The 26,007-nt window shown below is 41.7% G+C and overlaps 1 protein-coding gene and 1 pseudogene across 1 annotated transcript; both read left to right on the top strand.

The window, feature by feature from the left end:
* The first annotated feature begins 4,047 nt into the window (after window positions 1-4,047).
* On the top strand, window positions 4,048-19,202 carry SLC35E3 (solute carrier family 35 member E3). Its single transcript, XM_066368698.1, has 5 exons — window positions 4,048-4,653; window positions 5,514-5,624; window positions 8,559-8,717; window positions 13,147-13,229; window positions 16,716-19,202. Exons 1-5 carry the CDS (start codon window positions 4,252-4,254, stop codon window positions 16,900-16,902), a joined length of 942 nt encoding a protein of 313 aa, XP_066224795.1. The 5' UTR covers window positions 4,048-4,251; the 3' UTR covers window positions 16,903-19,202.
* Window positions 18,382-22,338, top strand: LOC136394885 (serine/threonine-protein phosphatase PP1-gamma catalytic subunit pseudogene; annotated as a pseudogene).
* The last annotated feature ends 3,669 nt before the right edge of the window (window positions 22,339-26,007 follow it).

Genomic DNA, 26,007 nt, shown 5'->3' with positions numbered 1-26,007 from the left:
TAACTTTACACAAGTTTACATTTTCTCATAATAAAAAAGGAAGGAAGTGAGCTAGGGAGCCAGAGAAGTGTGGGTTTGAAGCTTACTCTCGTCCCATTTTATCTGCAAATAACACTCATGAATCTGTTTTCTTTTTTTAATATTTTATTTATTGATTTCAGAGAGGGAGGAAGGGAAAGAAACATTGACTTATTGTTCCACTTATGCATTCATTGGTTGATTCTTTTTAAAAATGTATTTATTGATTTTAGAGAGAGAGGAAGAGAGAGAGAAAGACAGAAACATCGATCTGTTCCTGCATGTGCCCTGACCAGGAATTGAACCTGCAACCTCTGCATACAGGGATGACGCTCTAACCAACCAAGCTATCTGGCCAGGGCTCATTAATTGTGTTCTGACAGGGAATCGAACCCACAACCTTGGCATATTGGGATGACACTAACCAACTGAGCTACCCAGCCAGGATCAAACCAAATTTTCACTAAAATCTCTAATGGCTTTGCTCTTTTTTTTTTTTACTAATTTTTTTAAGTGAGTGGAGGGGAGATAGACAAACTGCCGTATATGGCCCCACTGGGATCCATCCAGTGACCCCTGTCTGGGGCCAATGCTCACAACCAAGCTATTTTTAGCTACTGAGGCACAGGCTCCACAGAGCCATGCTCAGAGCGCCGGGGGTGAACGTGCTCTAATCCAGTGGTCCCCAAGCCCCAGGCCGCAGACCGGTACTGGTCCGTGGGCCATTTGGTACTGGTCCGCAGAGAAAGAATAAATAACTTACATTATTTCCGTTTTATTTATATTTAAGTCTGAACGATGTTTTATTTTTAAAAAATGACCCGCCCTGGCCGGTTTGCTCAGTGGTAGAGCATTGGCCTGGCATGCAGGAGTCCCAGGTTCGATTCCCGGCCAGGGCACACAGGAGAAGCGCCCATCTGCTTCTCCTTCCTCCCTGTCTCTCTCTTCCCCTCCCGCAGCCAAGGCTCCACTGGAGCAAAGTTTGCCCGGGCGCTGAGGATGGCTCTGTGGCCTCTGCCTCAGGTGCTAGAATGGCTCTGATTGCGGCAGAGCGACGCCCCAGATGGGCAGAGCATCGCCCCCTGGTGGGCATGCCGGGTGGATCCCGGTCGGGCACATGTGGGAGTCTGACTGCTTCCCCGTTTCCAGCTTCGAAAAAATACAAAAAAAAAAAAAAAAAGACCAGATTCCCTCTGTTCCATCTGTCTAAGACTCACTCTTGATTCTTGTCTCGGTCACATGATACATTTATCCGTCCCACCCTAAAGGCTGGTCCGTGAAAATATTTTCTGACATTAGACTGGTCCGTGGCCCAAAAAAGGTTGAGGACCACTTCCCTAATCAATCAAGCCATGGCTGAGGGAGGAGAAAAGAGAGAGAGAGAAAAAGAGAAGGGTAGGAAAGCAGATGGTTGCTTTTCCTGTGTACCCTGACTAGAAGTTGAGCCTGGTACTAACACATGCCAGGTCAGCCTCTACCACTGAGCCAACAGGCCAGGGCTTTCTTTTTCTTTTTTAACTTTTAAAAAAGTTTTATTGATTAAATTTAGAGTGGTAGGAAGGGAGAGAGAAAGAGAAACATCAATTTGGTTCCACTTTATGCATTCATTGGTTGATTGTTGGATGTGCCTGACTGGGGACTGAGCCCATTACCTTGGTGTATTAGGATGATTCTCTAACCAACTGAGTTGCTGGCCAGGACTCTATTTTTAACATGTAAAAATGAGAGTAAGATAATCACATTTTAGGATGAGTATAGGTTAGGGCTCCTGTGTTTTGTGGAAGGAGGTAAAGAAAGCCACTTGGCCCTGGCCGGTTGGCTCAGCGGTAGAGCATTGGCCAGGCATGTGGAATTCCCAGGTTCAATTCCTGACCAGGGCACACAGGAGAAGTGCCCATGTGCTTCTCCACCCTTCCCCCTCTCCTTTCTCTCTATCTCTTCTCCTTCCACAGCCAAGGCTCCACTGGAGCAAAGTTGGCTCAGATGCTGAGGACAGCTCCATGGTCTCCGCCTCAGGTGCTAGAAGGCTCGGGTTGCAACAGAGCAACGCCCCTGATGGGCAGATCATCTCCCCCTAGTGTGCTTTTTGGGTTGGTCCCAGTCGGGCTCATGTGGGAGTCTGTCTCTCTGCCTCCCTGCTTCTGGCTTCAGGAAGAAAAAAAAAAAAGCCACTTAACCAACTGAATCAATCTGCTAAGGTACAGGTTCTAGAACAGTGGGAAACAGGATGAATGTCAAAGATGGGGTCAGACTGAGGGAGGCCTTGAATGACAATAATCCTAACCCAACAGGCAGTTAAAATACACTAGATATTTTTAACTTTTTAAAATGATGTTGTTATGTGTAGTTAGTAGTTAACTTAGAAACGCATGATAAAATTGCACTAAGAACAGGACAAATAAGTGCACTTTTTTTTTTCTTCTTCAAATAAGTGCACTTTTAAAATTATTATTTTTAGCCTGGTGACACAGAGGACTTTGTTTGGAAACATACTGGTTCTTATAAAACAGCATTTATTTGGGATGTGAGAAGGACATGGAACTTGTTAAATTTGTCAAATGGGTTAACTGTTTATTTTAAATTTTAACCCAAATTTGAGTTCATATTTTAACTATCTTCAAATATAAGAGAAATGGAATGATAAAGACAATTTATCATCCATGCTAAGATTATTAGTCCAAATCTATAATCACAAGGAAACAATGAAGATAGGCCAATTAAAGCCTGGGCTCTTACTTGGGGAGCAGGTGAGAGTAAACATAGTAAATCCTTATCAGGTAGAATTCTGTAGATCCAAACTGGGAGGAAGATAGCAATATAAAGATACAATGGAAAAGGCACACAGTACAGTGCAATGGTAGAGTGTGGTGGCATGATAGGTAGAAAAGTGTATCAGAAAGACCAGGTTAGGAAAGCTAGATTTCAGACTTTGCCTTATTGGCTTATAATCATTCCCAAATGTTTGAGTCATATCTTGGGGAAGCTCTTGACCACCATTTTCTCACCAAATTTAGATCAGGTTCTTTTATTATACATTCATGGGACCATATATTGTAACTTCAAAACATTCATTTATTATGGTTTATAATTGTTTAGTACCAGTCACTAAATTCTGTGAGAGAGGGTCTGGATTGGTTTTGCCCTCCCTTATTTCCCAAGTGCCAAATAGAATTCCTAGTGCGAGGCAGGTACTCAATATTTGAATAATTCTTATATCAAAGAGGAAATTAACACTCAATCAGACTACTTAGGAATTAAGAAAAATGGAAAATGAGAATTACATTGTCCTGAGGACTGTGGACAAAGCTATCCTCAGGGGGAAACTCACACAGCTTTAAAGTTTAAATAAATAAGCACTGTTAGGGAAAACAGTAGGAATAAAAATGTAATGAAACAAAATCAGTAGAAGTAATCTTTGAAAAGGCCTATAAAATAGACAAATTACTGGCAAGGCTAATCAAGGGACAAAGAAAGCCCACGTGCATAATGTTTAGGTTAAGTAAAGTGATATAACAACAGATGAAAATAGAATTTAAAATATGGTAGAATACTACATACAACTCTAACCAAGTATATTAGAACATTTAGGTAAAATGGACACTATTCTAGAATAATAAGAGGCCAAACATTCTTCAAAAAGAAAATATGAATATGAAGTTTCCTAACCATGATGAGCATATATGAAGGTTACACTTTCTACTCTTCTGTATATTTGGAGGACTAAAATTAGCACTGTCCCTTACATAAAATTGAACATCAGTGTTTGCACAGCCCATTCCATCAGCTTTAGAGCAGCAGTCTAGCAAGTCGAGTCAACTGACCCACAGGAAATGTCAAACATCAAGAAATAGATTCCAAATGAGTCCAGCCACGGTAGAGAGTCGGTGCCTAACAAGGAATACAGACCAACCGAGCTGCTTTCCGTACAGAGAACCCAACGCGCCTGCGCACAGTAGAAGCTGCCAGGCTACCAGCTGGGGGCGGAATCACGGGCGCCCCGAGTCACATGGCAGGAGGCGGGGCGCGCAGGACGTGCTGCCGTGTATTCGCGGGCTCAATGGGCGGTGGCAGAGCATGTGTACGCTGCTGTTGCTCGCCTTGGACCCTTACCCCGGCGAGCAGCTGAAGCTGGCGACTGCGAGAACGCAACAGTGGAGGAGGTGGGCTAGGGCAGCCGGAGGCAGGCCGGCCGTCGTCTAGGAGGCTGGGGGGGCCCAGGCTTCGTGGGGGGTCATGGCATCGCTGGCAGACCGTGTGCGGGATAATGGGCGCATCGCCGCTGGGCTCCTTCTCAACCTGCTGGTGTCCATCTGCATCGTGTTCCTCAACAAATGGATCTATGTGCACCACGGCTTCCCCAACATGAGCCTGACACTGGTGCACTTTGTGGTCACCTGGCTGGGCTTGTGCCTCTGCCAGAAGCTGAACATCTTTGCCCCCAAAAGTCTGCCGCCTTCCAAGCTCCTCCTCCTGGCCCTCAGCTTCTGTGGCTTCGTGGTCTTCACCAACCTTTCTCTGCAGAACAACACCATCGGCACCTATCAGCTGGCCAAGGCCATGACCACGCCGGTGATCATAGTTATCCAGACCTTCTGCTACAAGAAAACCTTCTCTACCAAAATACAGCTCACGCTGGTGAGTAGCTTCAGCTTCACACAGCGCACCTCTAACAACTCATCTCCCCGACCGTCTTTTTTACCGGGAAATTTGAACGTTTAATCTTGAGCCACGCTCTTTCCCAGTATCTTGAAATCCACACAGGTGTCATGTGGGAGCATGTGATTTTAAAGGCTAATTTGGGGGAGATGGAAAAAAGCCATCTTGGCACTATATTGGGTTCTTAGTCCAGAAGTGTGCTTGTGTGTTTTAATAATTCTTGTTTGTTGGATATCCTTAAATGCTGTGATCCGTAAGAAAAGAAAGCTGTATTGGGTGGTGCAATTCTGTGTATCAGCTAGCTGCAAAATTTCAAACTGAAAACAGCCTACCTCCCCCAGGGTAACCAAACCATGTATGATAAACGTTGAAGGTTTAGCATAAAATATGTCTCAGACTATGTCAGCAGTGATACTCTGCAGAGGGTTCTGCATCTTTAAGAAAATGAACTAAAATAATTCTAGCACTTAATAACTTACAATATTTAGGATCCGAATGCTTTTGTTATGTGTTTATGTTTATATGTTGTTTAAACACTAGTTTTGGGGTTATTTTACTACTGTCTCCATGCATGTGGCATTCATTTCTTGCAAAGTGCAATTCATTGACTCATTTTCTCCTCAAAATTTTAAATGGAATTAAATGTGAACATAATTAGAACTATTATATCTTTAACTGAGGAAACAGGATTAACAGTCAGTGTTTTCAAATAGAAAAGAAAAACTTATAGAGGTTCTTTGTAACCCAGTGATGTGTTTTTTTGATTAACCTTGTAAAACTCCATGAAAGAAATACTCTTGAATTTAATCTGAACAACATTTACCTCTTTTTCTTTACAGATTCCTATAACTTTAGGTGTATTCCTAAATTCTTATTACGATGTGAAGTTTAATTTCCTTGGAATGGTGTTTGCTGCTCTTGGTGTTCTAGTTACATCCCTTTATCAAGTGGTTGGTAACTTTTTTTTTCTCTTTGTTCCTTTTTAGCAGATTTCATAAAATTTGAAGCTGTACCCCCAGTTTTACAATATACAGTATAGAGACAGTAGACTTAGGAAGAAAGCATAAATGCATGAATTGTCTGACACAAGGTGAAGAGAAGAAAGGAGACAGAGAAACTTGGGTGTATGATGCTCACCAAATACCTACCTGTTTGTAAGTGTGTAATACCCATGCTTAACAGTCTGAGTTTGGGGTATGTTATATTATTTTCTGGGAAATTTTCACAAAATGTATAATTAAGACTTTTTACTTGAGGACTGATTTCATTGGTTACATTTATCATTTATGCTTTAATTATAACATTACTGTGAAGGAGTGAGTACACTTTCAAAACTTTGAGTGGGAAAGGAAAATTACGGATTTATTTATCTTTGCCTCAAAAATATGCTACTGTTACAACTTGTATCTTGGCTTTGAATATATATATATATATACATATATATATATATATTTATTTTTTTTTTAGCAAGAGAGAGGAACAGATAGGGTCAGACAGACAGGAAGGGAGAGATGAGAAGCATCAATTCTTCATTGTGGCAGTTTAGTTGTTCGTTGATTGCTTTCTTATATGTGCCTTGAGCCAGTGACCCCTTGCTCAAGCCATCAACCTTGGGCTCAAGCCAGCGACTTTTGGCTCAAGCCAGCGACCATGGGGTCATGTCTATGATCCTACACTCAAGCTGGCGAACCCACACTCAAGCTGGGCACTTTGGGGTTTTGAACCTGGGTCCTCTGAGTCCCAGGCCTATGTTCTATCTACTGCACCACCACCTGGTCAGGTGGCTTTGAATAATTTGTCTACATCAATACTTTATAGTAATGGGTATTTTGATTTCACTTCTTGTACTAGCAGTATGCCTTGCCTATGTAGCAGGCATTCATTAAAAATTTGTTCATGGCCTGACCAGGCGGTGGCGCAGTGGATAGAGCATTGGACTGGGATTCAGAGGACCCAGGTTCGAGACCCCGAGGTCGCCAGATTGAGTGCGGGCTCATCTGGTTTGAGCAAAAAGCCAACCAGCTTGAACCCACGGTTGCTAAGCCCCAGCAAGGGGTACTCTGTCTGCTGAAGGCCCGCGGTCAAGGCACATATGAGAAAGCAATCAATGAACAACTAAGGTATTGCAACGCGCAATGAAAAACTAATGATTGATGCTTCTCATCTCTCTCTGTTCCTGTCTGTCTGTCCCTGTCTATCCCTCTCTCTCTCTGAAAAAAAAAAATTTTTTTTTGTTCATGGATCTGCTTACTTCATTACCATAAAATATGAACAAGTATATTTGTTTTTTATGTAGTGGGGAAAAGGTAATTTGGTGTAGGGTAGTCAAACTGTATTTTCTCTGTACTGAAAACCTTGGACTGAAAATATGGGTGTACCTGCATGGGGAAATTAAATTCAAAATTTGTAACCAATTTTATTCTTTTTGCAAACATCCACTGGTAATCTAAGACATCTTGTTGAATGTTAGGAGTTTAATAATACAGCCTTAGCATCTACTCCAGCAGGAGGAGAGTAGGGGAGTCCTTCAGATGTGGCTCTTGGAGGTGATGGTGCCCTTTGGGGGTGCAGTTTCATTAGAGGAGTGGTGGCATAGCCAGGCTGCACACAGGAAGGGAAAGTGGAGGTCCTGACTCACCACGATCCCAGGCGGTTCTGTGTCAGAGGCAGCTGCCTGATGAGGCTGCTGAAGCGACAGGGGCAGGTACACAGTCTGCATTCGTTTTTGCTCGCTGCGGTGCCCCAAGGAGCCAGCAGCAGAAGAATCAATTCTTTGTCCTTCATATTCACAGAAGACTCTTAGCTAAGGCTGGCAAGAGTCTGTCAGATTTCCTGCTCTTCTATTTTTGTCTTGGTGAATTTCTATAGACTTACAGTATATATAACAGGATACCCAGACCTACAGGAAAAAGGATTATGTAGGAGCAGTTATTCAAAGGCTGGACTGTTTTTGCCATATCATATTCATACAGTCCTATCAAATTTTTCTTTGAACAGTTATATTTGTGAAGCATTTTGATGGGATTTGAGGCTTTAAGGTGTCAGTTCCGCTGAATTACATAGTTAGTTGTTTAGGGTTTGTCATCATCTCATTTCTTAGGAGTACTGGTGGGAGATTACCCACAGAAAAATTATCCATAAAGAGGAAAGTTCCTTTGTTGACTGGTCTTTTAGTGATTGAAAAGACCTCACTTTCCTTTCTAGCCACAGACATTGGCAGCCACCTAGGATAACTGAGTTCCGTCAGTCGGTCACCTGGGATAACTGAGTTCCGTCCGTCAGTCACTTGGGATAACTGAGTTCCCGTCAGTCAGTCACCTGGGATAACTGAGTTCCCGTCATTCAGTCACCTGGGATAACTGAGTTCCCGTCAGTCAGTCACCTGGGATAACTGAGTTCCCGTCAGTCAGTCACCTGGGATAACTGAGTTCCTGTCAGTCTCTAATTAGTCTGCCCTGTCCCCCAGTCTTTGGGAGGACCATTTTTAGAAAGAAATGAAGTCTGACTCTACATCTGTATTCTTACCAGAATTTCCATTCCTGCCATATTTTCCTGAGATCTTTTATGCTTATATGTTCCTGTATTGCATTGACTTACCCATTTACTAGGATCAGGATAGAAGATAAGATTTTTTTCTCCTCCTTTATAATTCAGAAGAAAATACATGACCAGACATTGAGTTTATAAAGCTCCTTCATCCAGGGTGCTTAAAGAACATTTGTATATATTATTGATCTTTGAAATCTTGTAGAATAATTAGGCATTTTCTCTTTCCCCAGCCCTGTGCCCCCCATTCCCATTTTGTGTCTAGAGTTGAATCTTTTTTTAAATAAGTGATGCTATTTTGTTTTTCTACCTAACTGGTTTCATCTCCTAATTTTTAGTGGGTGGGAGCCAAACAGCATGAATTGCAAGTTAACTCAATGCAGCTGCTGTACTACCAGGCTCCGATGTCATCTGCCATGTTGCTGGTTGCTGTGCCTTTCTTTGAGCCACTGTTTGGTGAAGGAGGATTGTTTGGTCCCTGGTCAGCTTCTGCACTGGTGAGTTCTGATTGTTTTGGTGTCTAAGAAACAAGATAATAATTCCTCCATTATGAATGTAACTTTAATTTTCAGAGCACTCTTTTTTTAATTTTTTTAAAAATTGATTTTAAGCCCTAGCCAGTGGCTCAGTGAATAGAGTGTCAGTCTAGTGCAGGGGTTGAGAACCTTTTGGCTGAGAGAACCATGAACACCACATATTTTAAAATGTAATTCCGTGAGAGCCATACAATGACCCATGTACATTACGCATTATCCAATAAAAATTTGGTGTTGTCCCAGAGGACAGCTGTGATTGGCTCCAGCGACCCACAACCATGAACATGAGCGGTAGGAAATGAATGGATTGTAATACATGAGAATGTTTTATATTTTTAACATTATCATTTTTATTAAAGATTTGTCTGCGAGCCAGATGCAGCCATCAAAAGAGCCACATCTGGTTTGCGAACCATAGGTTCCCGACCCCTGGCCTAGTGTATGGACATCCTGGGTTCAATTCCTGGTCAGAGTACACAGGAAAAGGGACTATCTGCTTCTCCTTCCCTCCCTCTCCCCCTTCTCTCCGTTTTCTTCTCCTGTAGTCAGTGGCTTGATTGGTTCAAGCATGGCCCCAGACACTGAAGATAGCTCTAGTAGATCCAAGCATGACAACCTCAGGTGCTTGGTAGTTGAGCATCATCCCAAGACAGGGTTTCCCGGTAGATCCTGGCCCAGGTGCATGAGGGAGTCTGCTTCACTATCTCCCCGTCTCTCACCTTAAAAAAAAAAAAAAAAGTTTTAGAGAGAGAAGAAAGGAGAAAGTGAGAAAACATCAATTTGTTGTTCTACTCATTAATTGATTCTTGGATGTATCCTGATAGTTGTTTCTGTTACAAAAATGGAATCATATCACATGGTTTTCTGTATCTGACTTTTCTCAATATCTTATGAAAGTCTGTTTATATCATTCTTTTTAATGCCTGTATAAGACTTTTAGTTTCAGTTCTTGACCACTATAACCAGTGTTGTAATAATATCCTTGTACATGTGTCCTCATGAACTGGTACTTTTTACTATGAAGTAAAATCCTAAGAGTAGAATGGCCAGATCAAAGGGATATGTAGTTTGGGGACATTTTAAGTTAGAAAGTATAATCCCCCACTTAGGGAAGGAATATCTGCTTTAACCTTCAGAACAGTCATTAAGAATGTCATTTTTGTTGGTGGTGTTAATTTATTTAACTTACATTGCTCTTAGTTTGTTCTAGATCCGTGATGGGGAACCTTTTTATAAAAACCGCCCAGCTTTCATGGTGGAGGGTAGCGGAGCAACCAAACGGCGCAGCAATTAGCCCACCATGAAAGCTGGAACACCTACTAGTGGGCAGGAGGGAACAGGTTGACCAGCACTGCAAAAGTGGGCGGGTTTTTTGTTTGTTTGTTTGTTTGTTTTTTAACAGAGGCAGAGATAGACAGGGACAGACAGACAGGAACGGAGAGAAATGAGAAGCATCAATCATTAGTTTCTCATTGCGCGTTGCGACTTCTTAGTTATTCATTGATTGCTTTCTCATATGTGCCTTGACCATGGGCCTTCAGCAGACCGAGTAACCCCTTGCTGGAGTCAGCGACCTTGGGTCCAAGCCGGTGAGCTTTCTGCTCAAACCAGATGAGCCCGCGCTCAAGCTGGCGACCTTGGGGTCTCAAACCTGGATCCTTCCGCATCCCAGTCCAACACTTTATCTACTGTGCCACCGCCTGGTCAGGCAAAAGTGGGCGGTTTTTATAAAAAGATTCGCCATCACTGTTCTAGATAGTAGTCTAAGCACTTTGCAAATATTAGCTTACTTAATCCTGATAACGACTTTTTTTGTGGATACATACTGTTATATTTACTGATGAGGAAACTGAGAGACAGTGAAGTAATTGACTTGAGATCCCACAGCTAGTAAGCAAAGCTGAAGTCCTATTGAATTTATGCATTCTGACTCCACAATCCATATTCTTAATCACCCCACTGTGCTGCTTGTGAGCAGATTGATAGTTGTTTCAAATTCACATGCTTTGACATAAGAAATTAGTATGTAACATTTTTTCCAAAGTGGAAATCCCTGAACCATCTATGAGATTATATTTCCTCTTAATTTTATAAACATTCTAGCCATCTTGGCTATCCAGTCTTCAAGCCATTGCAATTTAGATACCTTATTTAGAAAGAGAGACTTTTTTTGCAATAGGCCCTCTGGCAGATTTGAAAAAGAGGAGAGTAGCAGAAAGACCATAAAAAGTCAAACTTAGGCCCTGGCCAGTTGGCTCAGTGGTAGAGCGTCGGCCTGGCGTGCAGGAGTCCCGGGTTCAATTCCCGGCCAGGGCACACAGGAGAGGCGCCCATCTACTTCTCCACCCCTCCCCCTCTCCTTCCTCTCTGTCTCTCTCTTCCCCTCCCACAGCCAAGGCTCCATTGGAGCAAAGTTTGCCCGGGTACTGAGGATGGCTCTGTGGCCTCTGCCTCAGGCGCTAGAATGGCTCTGATTGGGCAGAGCATCGCCCCCTGGTGGGCATGCCAGGTGGATCCCGGTCTGGCGCATGCGGGAGTCTGTCTGACTGCCTCCCCGTTTCCAACTTCAAAAAGAAAAAAAAAAAAGGTCAAACTTAGTGCTGAGCCCATTTATATAGGGAAAGTCACCTTCCCTTTTTTTTTTAATTTCCATTTATTTTATTGATTTTTTAGGGAGAGAAGAGAAACATTAGTTTGTTGTTCCACTTAATTACATTGATTGGTTGATTCTTATATGTGCCCTGACTGACAATTGAACCCGCAACCGTGGTGTATCCAGATGATGCTCTAACCAGCTGAGTACCCAGCCAGGGTCTCACCTTTCTTCTTTAATATTCTTAGAGGACATCACCTCCTCAAAGTATAGCTTGTAATTGTATATTTAATGCTAAGTATCAAGAAATAGGTGTATAACATCCTGTAAGCTCAATAAAATTGATAGTGGTATATTTCTAGAAACAGTTTTTAAAATGTTTTAAAGGTATGTACAGTTTTTTTTTTCTTTCTCAAATTTTTTATTGATTTTAGAGCGAGTGGGAGAGAGAGACAGAAACATCAATCTGTTCGTGTGTGTGCCCTGACCGGGAATCACAACCAGGACATCCATATGACGGGCTGACACTCTATCCATTGAGCCAACCAGTCAGGGCCAGTTTTTAAAATTTTTAAGGAGCAAGTTTTTCAGAGTTGAAAATTAAATGGGTTTTACTTATAAAACAAATGATATATTACTCTTTTTACCTATATAGGACACAAATCTAATTCCTCTGGTCCCCTTATGATTGCAGTGATTTAAAAACCATTGTCTCAATACACCAAGATTGTGGGTCATTCCCCAGTCAGAGCACCTACAAGAATTAACCAGTGAACATATAGATAAGCAGAACAACAAGTCAATGTTTACCTCTCTCTCTTCCTCTCTCTCTCTCCCCCTTCCTTTCTCTCACTAAAATCAACCAATAATTAAAAAAAAAAAACTGATATGAGGGGGGGATGCATTCAGGGAGACACTAGAATCTATGTAAACACAATAAATAAATTTTTAAAAAGACTGAGATGACATTCATGTCTTTGGAATTTAAACTTGTTATTAACTCAAATCATAAATATTATTTTATTTAAACTCTCTTATTCTAGAAATAGAAAGTGACTTTTAAACTAATTTATAATAAAATTGTGAGATAAGCCTGACTAGGCGGTAGCACAGTGGATAGAGCCACGGACTGGGACGCGGAAGACCAGGTTCGAGACCCCAAGGTCGCCAGCTTGAGCGAGGGCTCATCTGGTTTGAGCAAAAGCTTACCAGCTTGAGCCCAACGTCGCTGGCTTGAGCAAGGGGTTACTCGGTCTGCTGAAGGCCCACGGTCAAGGCACATAAAAAAAAAAATGTGGGAAAATTGTGAGATAGGTTTGAAAACAATATTGTGTGTATACTGTGCTACAGCCCACTTTGTCCCCATGTCCTCAGCCAGGTTGTCTTATACCCTGTCCCTTGTAGACAGCTTGTGTTTCCCATGCTCCCGTGCTTTGGCCCATACTGTTCCTTCTGCTTGGAATTCAGCCCCCTCTTTTTTCTTTAATATATGCATTCATTTGAAATCCAAGGGTGTTTTTCAGATGAACAAGAAAAATGAACTGGAAATTCTCATTCAGAGGCAGGATATTATTGGACAATTTTTCTTTGAGTTTTGTAGACAATTCTGTAAACATTTCAGAATATTATTCATTCTACACTTTTACCCTTAATTCTTGTCTTTCAAATTGTGATTCTATTTTTAAAATATTCCTAATGGTTGATATTTGAGTTTTTAGAAATGCACAATGAAATTCTTTTTACCTGATGATTATAATGATTGAAGCTGCATTAATGATTCTTTTGGTTTACTTGTAGCTTATGGTGCTGCTGTCTGGAGTAATAGCTTTCATGGTGAATTTATCGATTTATTGGATCATTGGGAACACTTCACCAGTCACGTATCCTTTTCCTAATGACTTATAGATGCATAGTCTTTGTGTGTGTGTGTGTGTGTGTGTGTGTGTGTGTGTGTGTGTGACAGAGACAGAGAGAGGGACAGAAAGGAGCAGACAGGAAGGGAGAGAGATGAGAGATGAGAAGTATCAATTCTTCGTTGTGGCTCCTTTGTCTCCTTAGTTGTTCATTAATTGCTTTCTCATATGTGCCTTGAGCAGGGAACTATAGCAGAGCGAGTGACTGCTTGCTCAAGCCAGTGACCTTGGGCTCAAGCCAGTTACTTCGGGCTTCAAGCCAGTGACCTTTGGATTCAAGTCAGCAACCACGGGGTCATGTTTATGACAGATGCATAGTCTTTTATATATTTTCTAAAACTCCATCACATTTGTTTCCTTGAGTCTCACAATTACTATTGCATGGCCTAAATTGAGTAGTGTGAGTTATTTTTAATCTTTAATCATCTCATTCTACACTAGAGTCTAGAGGTTTAAAGAAATAAGAACTGGGAAAATGGGTTAGTTTTCTGTATCATGAACATTATTTATTTATTTATTTATTTATTTAGCGAGAGAGACAGGCAGGAAGGGAGAGAGATGAGAAGCATCAAGTCATAGTCATGTCATTTTAGTTCATTGATTGCTTCTCATATGTGCCTGGACCCAGGGGCTCATGCCAAGCCAGTGACCCCTTGCTCAAGCCAGCGACCTTGGGCTCAAGCCAGCAACCATAGGGTCATGTCCATGATCCCATGCTCAAGCCAGCAACCCTGCACTCAAACTGGTGAGCCTGCATTCAAGCTGGATGATCCTGTGCTCAAGCCGGGGACCTTGGGGTTTTGAACCTGGGACCTCAGCGTCCCAGGGTGATGCTCTATCCACTGCAGCACCACCAGTCAGGCCAGTTTTGTGTTTTCTTAAGTCATAGATGATCATTTCCCTTATCAAGATGAACACAGAGAACCATTCATTGCACATAGTGGGGTTAATTGAATATTGGGGTTAATAATAGGATGGATGCTTGAGTTGTCAATCATTTCTCAGTTATCTATAGTAATAAAGTAGAGGTGTGGTTATCCACATAGCCAAAGTTAATCAGACCTCTGAAATTGATATAAGTGACCTCTGAAGTTTAGGGGATGTTTTTGTACTTATGTGGATATGGGTGTGCCTGTTTTCTCAATATTACTTCAAGCAGTAAAATCATACCTTGGAGATCCGAATTACACCCAACTTCCCATCTTAACATTCTAGTTGTCATTCTGTTTCTCTTCCCATTTCACTTTGCTCCGCTCTGAGGCAAATGCAAAGAATGTATTTCTTTAAATCAAAGAGGTAGGTTAGTAGTATTATGTCAAGTGTACTGATTTAAATGAGTGAACACTGATGTCATCAAAGTAAATAAGCATATTTTCAAACAATAAATAACAGCAATGATGATAATTTTTTTAGAATACTTAATAAATGTTTATTTGGTGCCAGGCACTTTTCAAATCACCTTGTCTATACTAGGCATTTAATTCCCACAGTAATTCTTTAGGGTAAATTCTGTTATTTTATTTTGCAGAAGAGGAAATGGAGGTGCAGAGAATTTAAGTAACTCAAGGTTGTGCAGCTGTGAAGCATTATATCCAGATTTCAAATCATGTACTCTGCTGCCAAGCCAAAGTATTTAAGTATGTGCCCTTATTAAGAACATTTATTCATTCAACGAACACTTATTGAACACCCACTATAAACTGTTCAGTGATTTAACATTAAATATTTATTATATGTCAGGCACTGGACATACAGCAAAATAGACAAAAATCTTTACTCTTACAGGGTTAAACTATAAACAAACAAACAAAAATATACATATTAGTGTTAGGTAGTGTTTAGTGCCAAGGAGAAAAATAAAGCGGCAAAGAGGATATGAAATGTTGGTGACAGAGTTGAAAGTTTAGGGAGAAAAGTCAGGAAAGCCTCTATAAAAAGACTTTATTTATTTTTTATGTGAAAGAGACAGACCTACAGGAAGGGAGAGAGATGATGTGAAACATCAACTTGTAGTTGCATCGCGTTTTTAGTTGTTCATTGATTGCTTCTTGTACATGCCCTGACCTGGGGGCTCCAGCTGAGCAGTGACCCCTTGCTCAAGCCAGTGACCTTGGGCTTCAATCCAGCAACCTTGGAATCAGGTCTATGATCCCGCTCTCAAGCTGGCAACCCTGCGCTCAAGCTGGATTGATAACTATTGATAACTATTATTGTAGCTAACACATATGGTTGCATAGAGCCTGAGCCAAAGCCGATGAGTCTGCGCTCAAGCAGGGACCTCAGGGTTTCAAACCTGGAACCTCAGCGTCCCAGGTCAGCCCTCTATCCACTGAGCCTCCACCGGTCAGGCAGACTATTCCTTTCTTAATTGACAAAAGGAACCACTGAGAAATTTTTTTAATTTGCCTTCCCTCCGGTATAAATACCTTTACATCATGAGCTACTTAAAAGAGGCCGAGGAGTAAGGAAATGCCCAAGTGTTAAAGGCAGTGCACTTGAAGATAGCTCATAATTGAAAATAAGGCGTATTTTTTTATGGTTCTAATTAATATCCTTGGGAAGAACTTCTGACTCTCAGGAAATCACCCATGTTGGTCAGGCAAGCTCAGGTCCCCTGTGACACGGAGGGACCTTCCCAGCTGCCCATTCGGGCTCAGAACAGAAGAGAGTCTAATTTGTGGTCAGGCAGTTTCAGGTGTGCGTCCCGGACTCTGCCTCCACCTGTGAGCCTGAGCAGGTTGTGAGAGCTCCCAGGCCTCACTCCGGCCACTCACAAAATGAAGGAAATAATATCTACAATGGGTTGTCTTGTTTGAGAGAGTATGTGTCAGGCACCAGGCAGATTTTTATTACACATAAATACTGCTGTTGATAACTATTATTGTAGCTAACACATATGGTTGCATAGTGCCTGGCGTGTCACTGATGCTCAATATTACTTCCTTCCCTTTCCCTCATTTTCCTCCTAAACTTACTCCTGCAGGGCGTGCTTACCTGAGTCAGTTTTCTTTTGCCTTGCAAATCTCACCTCACTTGTCAGGGGAAGTTATAATTAGAAATGGCACTCTAAAACGGAATTGTAAATTGACGTACAAGATACCTTCTCTTCCTTGCTGTGAATTCCTTTCACAACCTTATATTTCCCACTGGTGGCGGGAAAGGAGGCGTGAGCCCCTTTTCTTTTCTTTGGAGATATCAATAGGGATAGTTGAAGCAGTCTCCTGTCGCTTATTAATTGCTGCCACCTACCTGTAGAAACTAGGATTGACCCAGGACTCCACTGAATTTCCTGTTGTTTAGATTGGGGAGGGGAGCTGTCATTCAGTACTATCATGCAGTACTTTCCAGCCACAGGAAGCCATTGCTCTGTCTGTGTGTGTGTGGGAGGGGGGGGGGGGGGAGGTTAAAACATCTAACTTGTTATTCCTTTTTATCCTTATCCAAAAACCTCAGCTATAACATGTTTGGACACTTCAAGTTCTGCATTACTTTATTGGGAGGCTATGTCTTATTTAAGGATCCACTGTCAGCGAATCAGGGTCTTGGCATGTTATGTACATTATTTGGCATTCTTGCCTATACCCATTTTAAACTCAGTGAACAGGAAGGAAATAAGAGTAAACTGGTACAGCGTCCTTAATTGGGTTTTTGCAGAGGAAAAAAATCACCTCAAGAAGATTTTAAAATGTTAAGTGTGCAAGTTGCTTTCAAAGAAGAAAATAATTACATTGCAGAATTCATTGAATGATGGTTTATAAGAATTAACACAAAAGGAATTTTATTTATAAATAATGACTTTTTAATTTAGAGTACCTTTTTTCAAAAACTTAATTCATACTTCTTTTTAAGGATGATGATTATATGGAGTATATAGGATGGTTTGGTTATACCAAATGAAGTACATGAAATAAAAATTCTGTAACAGTGCCAGAGGACTTCATATCACTGAACCACAAATGTGTCATTATTTTTAAGTGTTCATACTCTTCCAAAGAAGGATGCATAGGACTCCTCTACATGCTCACAGGTCTCCATTGTGAGCTCTATTATATTATAATTTTGTCCAGTGTTCAAGTCAGAATTTAAATCTAGCATTTCTATTTTAGTTGTTTTAGTATAACTTCCTGCTTATTTCATTTATAAAAATGAAATAGAATTTATAGAAACCAAAGTGTAGTATAGAAGACCATAAAACAAAATCCAATTCCAAGAGTACCATTTTTCTTGTGGAAAATTGATATCAGAGTTATGTGTGGGCCCTGGCCAATGGCTCAGCGGTAGAGTGTCGGCCCAGTGTGTGGATGTCCTGGGTTTGATTCCTGGTCAGGGCACACAGGAGAAGCAACCCACCTGCTTCTCCACCCCTCCCCTCTCGAGCCCACCCTTTCTCTTTCCACCCTGCAGTGGCTCAATTAGAGCAAGTTGGCCTGCACTGAGGATGGTTCTGTGGCCTACACCTCAGGCTCTAAGAATTACTGGTTGCAGCCTGACCAGGCACATTGGAGAGAGCATCTGCCTGGAATACAGAGGACCCAGGTTCGAAGCCATGAGCTTGCCGGCTTGAGTGTGGGCTCACCAGCTTGAGTGCAGGATGGTGGGCTTGAGTGTGGGATCATAGACATGACTCCATGGTTGCTGGCTTGAAGCCCAAGGTCGCTGGCTCGAGCAAGGGGTCACTCACTCTGCTGTAGACTCCTGGTCAAGGCACATATGAGAAAGCAATCAATGAACAACTAAGGTGCTGCAACCAAGAATTGATGCTTATCATCTCTCTCCCTTCCTATCTGTCCCTTCCCTTTCTCTGTCTCTCTCTCCCTCAAAAAAAAAGAAAAAGAGAGAAAGGCTCCGTTGCTGAGCAACAAGCTGCGCCCCGCATAGACAGACGAGTCGATGGCCATTTTGTTCTTGTGGTTCTAGTGGGTAGAGAAGGAGGGAGCAGGGCAGTTGAGGGGACCTACCTCGGCTGCTGCCACCGTCTCTGTGCTGGTGGTGGGAAAGGAGGCGTGAGCCCCAGGCGCCAGCCGCCAGCAGTGCCGTTATGGAGGGTCAGTAGTGAGAAGGCGATGGAGGGGATGAACTCGACATTAGCAGCAGCAGCCGGCAGCTGCTGGACGTGTGCATGTCCAAGCCTGGTCAGAATCTCCAGCTACAGGAGAATGAAATCAGAGGACTGTGCTTAAAATCCTGAGAGATCTTTCTCAGTCAGCCTATCTGACTAGAACTTGAAGCACCATTCAAAGTATGTGGTAGTATCTATCTATGGGCAATACTATGATTTGATTCGACTTTTTGAGCACAGTGATTTCCTGGCTGAAAGCAGCTACCTGTTTCTTGGTGACTGTGGACAAAGGGAAGCAAAGCAGTCACTGGCTTACTCGTGTACAAAATCAAATACTCCGAGAATTTTTTTCTTCTCAGAGGAAACCGTGTATGTGCCAGGATGAATAAAATCTGTGGATTTTATGCTGAATGTAAAAGAAGATGTAGCATTAAACTATGGAAAACTTGCACAGCCGGCTCTGTTTACCAGTAGCAGCCATCATGGGTGAGAGAATGTTTTGCCGTCATGGAGGTTTATCACCGTACCTTCAATCCATGGAGCAGATTCGGCAAATGATGCGACCAACTGACGTACCAGATCAAGGTCTTCTTTGCGATCTTTTGCGGTCTGACCCCAATAAAGATGTCTTAGGCTGGGGAGAAAATGACAGGAATGTCCTGCATGTTTGGCACAGATGTGGTTGCAGAATTTCTTCAGAAGCATGATGTGGGTCTTACATGTAGAACCCATCAGATGGTTGAAGATGTTTATGAGTTTTTGCAAAGAGGCAGTTGGTCACCCTGTTTTCTGTACCCAGTGATTGTGGAGGTGCCATAATGAGTGTGGACAAAACACTAATGTGCTCTTTTCAGATTATAGAACCTACGGTGAAAATGAAGCCGAGTGCCCTGAGACCTGTAACACCTCCAAGGGGTATGAGTACAAAGCAAGGATATAAATGAGATGTCATTTTGACAACTAGTCGGGAATTCTAACATACCGTATAGAACCTTCATTTTTAACATTGTAACGTGTATTGGTCAGCTTGCTCAAAGAGTGTTTGTGGGGCTGGCTCTTCCTTCCATTTTTGAGTTAATGAATGGTATTTGCTGGTTATAACAGCAAATGAAAGACTGTTTTTTTTTAATTCACTTTTTAGAGGGGGGGAGGGAGAAGGCAGGTGGAGCAGGAAGCACCAACTCCCATAAGTGCCTTGACCAGGCAAGCCCAGGGTTTTGAACTGGTGACCTCGGCGTTCCAGGTTGACTTTTTATCCACTGCGCCACCACAGGTCAGGCGAAAGACCACTCCCAAGAAAAAATGTTTTGTTTTTTAATTCACTTGCAAACAATTTTAATGATCTTGTTAAATCTGTACATACCAGGACAGATATAAGGGGTAAGTGTACAATTCACCTTTTTTTTTTTAAATTCAGTACAACCAATAAGTAATGTAAATGTTCATTTTTTTTTTAGGATATACTGAGAGCCCTAGGGTGTTCAATCTGTACTTGTTATTTTTTAAAAAATGCATACTGTAGATTTAAAAAAAAGTTGGTGGTGCAGTGGATAAAGCGTCGACCTGGAACACTGAGGTCAGCAGTTCGAAACCCTGGGCTTGCCTGGTCAAGGCACATATGGGAGTTGATGCTTCCTGCTCCTCCCCCTTCTCTCTCTCTCTCTCTCTCTCTCTCTCTCTCCCCCCCCTCTGCCTCTCTAAAAATAAATAAATAAGATTTTTTTAAAAAAAGTATGTAATCCTAAAAAGCTACAGTTTCTGTAGGTATTCTTATTTTCAAGCTCTCAGTGAACTCTAGAAACTGTACATTAAATTAAAAAAAAAATAGCTCCATGTTCAAATGGCTCAAAGAAAAGACAATAGAAAAAAATTGAACAGGTTTCCTGGCCTCTTAGAGCCTTTCATGTTGGAAATTTTTGTTTTTAAGATTTTATTTATTCCTTTTTAGAGAGGGGAGAAAGGAAAGGGGGGAGGAACAGGAAGCATCAACTCCCATATGTGCCTTGACCAGGCAAGCCCAGGGATTAGGAACTGGCGACCTCAGTGTTCCAGGTCAACACTTGACTGCGCTGCCACAGGTCAGGCCATGTTGGTAATTTAATTCCACCTCTCTACTATTACTCCCTACCCCCACCCCCCATTTGAGGGCTTCGTGGAGCTTTCTTTGGCATTGAAGATTTAGAGTGAACCATGTTCAGCCTTTCTAAGGTGGCAGAGGAAAATTTCTTTCATAGCAAGTCAAAGCAAATGCTATACAAACACTAAGCAAAAAGTTGGTGAAAACAGATTTGAGAGAAATAGAAAAATGGTCAATATTTAACTAGTCCTATGAATTTTTAAAAGAATAATTTTTTTTAATTAGGATATAAGGGAAATACATGAGTCCCATCTAAGAAAATACATAGTACCCTGTATCTAATTGCAAAATTTATTTCTGCCTTCCAACTCCTTGACATTAGAGCATTAAAAACAGTTGTTGAAGGCCCTGGCTGGTTGCTCAGTAGATAGAGCATGGGCCTGGTATATGGACGTCCTGGGTTCAATTCCCAGTCAGGGCACACATAAGAAACAACCATCTGCTTCTCCACCTCTTCCTCTCCCCTTCCTGTAGTCAGTGACTCAGTTGGTCTAAGTGTGGCCCCACGTGCTGAGGATAGCTCCATTGGAGCACATCGGCCTCAGGTGCTAAAAATAGCTCCATACTTGAGCATCGGCTCTAGATAGGGTTGCTGGGTAGATCCCAATCAGGTTTCATGTAGGAGTCTGCCTCACTGTCTTTACTCTCACATACGTACATACATACAAGCAGTTGTTGATAACCGCTCACAATAAATTCACGGAGACAGATACACCCTCTTATAATAATTCTTCTTCTAAGTATAATTAATTTTTCGTGTGTGACGGACAGAGAGAGAGAGAGGGACAGATAGGGACAGACAGGAAGGGAAAGAGATAAGCCTCAATTCTTTGTTGTGGCACTTTAGTTGTTCATTGATTGCTTTCTCATATGTGCCTTGACCGTGGGCCTTCAGCAGACAGAGTAACCCCTTGCTTGAACCAGGGACCTTGGGTCCAAGCTGGTGAGCTTTGCTCAAAACAGATGAGCCCATGCTCAAGCCAGCAACCTCTGGGTCTCGAACCTGGGACCTCCACATCCCAATCTGACACTCTATCCACTGCGCCACTACCTGGTTAGGCCAGACTAATTTTTTTTAAACTTTATATGAGAAAACAACTCTTAAAGAGGACACAGAGCCATGTGGATTTTTTTTCCAGACCTGTTTGAAATGAAAGCCTCAAGGAAACTCTATTTTGACAGAATTTCAGTATATCAGTCAATCTGTTGTATGATTAGTATGTGTGATTTGCTGTTTGTGTTCTAAATGTTCTTTGGTTCTCAGTTTCTGAAAATATATTTTATTATGCTAAGAAGTACAAAACAGTTTGTCTTACCAGATGAGCCTCAGGCATTGTTTGTTTACTTTCTCTGTATATGTCTTAATTAACATATAATTATTTCCCCAAAGCTGGAGACAAGTATGTTAGCGCAGTAAGGATTGTGTGACTTCTGTGCACTAACAGCCGAGTTAATTTGTGCCATGTACAAATTCTCCTTAGCTGTAAATACAACTTAAGAGGGCTTTATGATAAATGTTGGGGGAGGATCATAATAAATGACTGATGTCAATAGAAATGCAGTGAGAAAGTTGGACCAAGATATGAAAGGATGGGATACATATCCATAAGTGAGTAAAATACGTATTGCTGGAACTAGAGGCTGGTAAACATATTTGGCCCTGAAAACGATCTTCCCATTGAAAATGATATTCCTGAGGGATATGTAACAGATGACCAGGACCAGCCACAGAGATAAACCAGAAGCACAGTGCTGTGGAAGAAGACACGCTTTGTGACAGATGTCACTGCACTTGTTGTTTGTTGTTTACCCTGTGTTAAATGACTAAACTGCAGTTTTTACCTGTTGCAAATAAAAAGAACCTAATGGTTTTACTTGTGTATTGTGCATTAGAATCAGTGGAAGAACGATCGCATCCCTGTGTATGTGTGGCAGGAACGCTGCCCTGTCCAGCTCCCAAATGTGCGGAATCTAATAAAACAAAATCCTCTTGTCCCTTCTAAAATAACAGAAAGGAGAAATCTCTCTCTGAAATGAACCAAGCTTACTCCTCTTTCATTTTAAAAAATACTTTTAAACATTGTTATATTTAAATCATTAGTTACCTTTTAAAAAAGTTACCCATGAGCAACAGCATTAATCAAGCACTCCACATTGATTGTATCAGTCAGTAGTTGGGTGAATGAATATTTAGAATGGCCAAAGGTGAAAGTCTCATTAAAAGAATGGAGATCAGCCCTGGCTGGGTAGCTCAGTCAATTAGATGTCCCAATATGCCAAGGTTGTGGGTTCCATCATGGTCAGGGCACGACAAGAATCAACCAATGGCCCTGGCCGGCTGGCTCAGTGGTAGAGTGTGGCCTGGCGTGCAGAAGTCCCAGGTTCGATTCCCGGCCAGGGCACACAGGAGAAGCGCCCATCTGCTTCTCCACCCCTCCCCCTCTCCTTCCTCTCTGTCTCTCTCTTCCCCTCCCGCAGCCAAGGCTCCATTGGAGCAAAGATGGCCCAGGCGCTGGGGATGGCTCTGTGGCCTCTGCCTCAGGCGCTAGAGTGGCTCTGGTCGCAACATAGCGACCCCCCCCCATGGGCAGAGCATCGCCCCCTGGTGGGCGTGCCAGGTGGATCCCGGTCGGGTGCATGTGGGAGTCTGACTGTCTCTCCCCGTTTCCAGCTTCAGAAAAATACAAAAAAAAAAAAAAAAGAATCAACCAATGAATGCATAAATAAGTGGAACAACAAATCAATGTTTCTCTCCCTCTCAAATCAATCAATTATTGTTTATAAAAGGAATGGAGACCAGATCTATTAGACATATTCTGTTTTTGCATTTTTATCTCCAAACTTGAACTGGATTATACTTGCTAACATTAGGAATACAATAATTTCACTCAACAAAGGTTTATTGAATGTGTATTATGTTCCAGTTACTATGCTAGGCTCTGCGAAGACAAGCCTTTTGTGCAGAGACAGTTCTGTGTTTCCAAGAGACATCTGTCTAGCAGAAAAGATAGAAGTTAATTAGATAAAAACAAAGTGAATTTATTACGCTAAAAGGAACATGGTTCTCTTAAGCATATAATGAAACACTGGCCTAACATTGGCTGTCAGGGTATCCATGAGCTAAAGTCTGATTAATACATAGATGTTAGGTAAGCAAAGGGAGGGGATTGCATTTCTGGTAAAAGGGAATAGCACATACAAAGGCCCATTGGTTGGAAGAACTATGAGTGCAAAGAACTGCAGAAAGCACTCAGGTGGCTGGTTCAGTCTCTGGTTGGAGCACAGATGGGAACAGCTTGATGTTACTGTCTGCCTCCCTGCCCCTCTTTAAAAAAAAAAAAAGGCTGCAAAAGGAATGGAGTCTAGTGGCAAGAGGAGATAGGGAGGATGTGACATGAGCCTCAAAGGCAGGCTGACCTCAGACGATAGAATATCTTGTAGGCTATGTTAGAAATGTAGTAAACGCAAGAGGGTGTGTTCTGAGCGATGTTACAGTCAACCCATAAAACTTGAATTACTGGAGTATGCCCAATAAGGATGAAAACGTAGACCAGGATGAACATGGTGTAAAGCAAAAACACAGAGTGCAACCAAACCTGGAGTCAGCATATCCTGGTAGAGGAAGATAATTCCGCAAAGGAAACTGAAAAGGAGGAAAGGGGAGGAAGAAAATGAGGATGACAAATGAGGGTGGACAAATATGATAATATTGCTGAGAAATTAAGGTAGACATGGACAGAAATATAGCTACTGTATTGACAGTTTATTAGGCTGTTTTAGTCAAGTGATGGAGGGAAACAGCAGATTGGAGCGGGCTGAGTTGTCAGTGTATGAGAGGTAAGGATATGAAATCCAAAAGTACAGACAATTCTGTTGCTAATGCAACGTGCAGTGTCACGGAATATTGAACATGGCTTGACATGAACTACGGGCTTTTTGTGTATGTCTAAGACTTTTATCGTAATGGCAATCTATTATTACAGGATTAAAATAGTAGATAAAGCACCAAATACCCCGTGTACCCCTAGAAGTAATGCAGATGTTTCTGTAACAGAGAAGCTCTTTTGCTCTGAAAAGTTTTATTTTTGGATCCTGAGCTCCTGTATGTATTTTTGTCAAATGCATTGTTATTAATAAAATCAGCAGTTACTTTTGTCAGCTGCAGGCACTTTGGAAAAACAATTTTGCAAGTCCACTGAGGGCTGATCCAGTCATGCATTTTCTTGTTTCTAGTACTGCTAAGGTTCAAAGTAAAAGGGAACCTGCCAAAGAAAAGGCCAGTATTGGTGTGGACACTAGGGTGGTGCAGTGGTGTGAGGCTAGCCTGCCCATCAGGACGCGGCTTCCAGTCCAGGCTGTGCTATTTACTGGGATAGCCTTGGCATTAGGCGAGTCACTTGATTTTTCTCAATCTCGCCTGTGAAATGAGAGCTTGGATCCAGATGATTTCCAAAGGGTCCTCCAGCTATACATTCCCCTGGTTCTGCTTTCTCAGACTACATTTACAATTTCTTGTTTGTTTAAATGGAAAGCAGATTTGATTAAATAAACAGGAAATAATTTATTGACTCTTGTGAAAATTGTTTTCTTGTTCAAGAGCTTTCTTCTGGATTCTGTTTTCATGTGCATTTCTTTACTGACGGGTTGTCTTTAGAAAGTATTTGCAGAACATTAAATGTGACTTATTTCATATTTGTTATATTAGAAAACATGATTTGACTTATCAATGCTGCTTCACACATCAAATGAAATCATTGGGAGGTGAGTTATTCCCAGGTCAACTATTTATATTTTCTGCTGTGCTGTTTTTAATTTGGAAAACAGCATATCACCCAAACCATAGTAATTCACATTTTTCTATTTCACTAAAAATGTAAGTACTATGTATACCATAAGAACAAGCCTTTGTATTTATTTAACCAGCCCAAGCTATGCATTTTTTAAGGACTTTATTTTTTAAGAGCAGTTTTAGGTTCTTATGCATTTCTAAATTTTGAAATTTTTCGTTACTCATAGAAGATTTTTTTTTAAATAAAACGATCTGTATCAACCAAATGTCATCATTTTCCTTTTCCTGTTTGTTCTTACTCCCTCCCAAAAAAGTCAGTTTCCTGTTTTCTCAATTCCCCTTTTCTAAAAATTACAGCTGGCCCTTTGGTGCAGGAGAGCGATGGCTGGACCTTAACCCAGGGGATGGGAGGCTCAAAATAGCCTTTTGAGATCTGGGACCTCTAAACCGATGAATGCAGGATCATAGCTGGATCTTGGAACTGGGCATCAATATGAAGTTTCTACAGATATTTAATACAAGGACCTAGAAAAAACTCATTCTAATAATGCTCCAGAGCTTCCACAAAACTATAGGGAAATAGAGCTTCACTAGAGGGCCTTCCAGTGCACAGACAGACTGTGGACATTAGTGAAGACCTGTGTGCTGGGAGTAAATGTCTTTTTTTATCATGACATGATTGCCATGAAGAATTCAGCCAAAAAAAAAAAAAAAAGAATTCAGCCAAATGCAGGACCATTCTGAAATCAGAACATGAGAA

This window comes from Saccopteryx leptura, chromosome 2 (genome assembly GCF_036850995.1).
Source record: "Saccopteryx leptura isolate mSacLep1 chromosome 2, mSacLep1_pri_phased_curated, whole genome shotgun sequence".
Taxonomy (NCBI): Eukaryota; Metazoa; Chordata; class Mammalia; order Chiroptera; family Emballonuridae; genus Saccopteryx; species Saccopteryx leptura.
This window is presented reverse-complemented; position numbering and strand designations above follow the sequence as displayed.

What these genes read in the sequence shown, in the direction of transcription:
- SLC35E3 (XM_066368698.1), top strand. Translation starts at nt 4,252, where the DNA reads ATGGCATCGCTGGCAGACCGTGTGCGGGATAATGGGCGCATCGCCGCT. An exon ending in CCTGGTCAGCTTCTGCACTG is followed by an intron (nt 8,718 to 13,146) that starts GTGAGTTCTGAT and finishes GTTTACTTGTAG; the next exon opens with CTTATGGTGCTGCTGTCTGG. An exon ending in GGGAACACTTCACCAGTCAC is followed by an intron (nt 13,230 to 16,715) that starts GTATCCTTTTCC and finishes CAAAAACCTCAG; the next exon opens with CTATAACATGTTTGGACACT.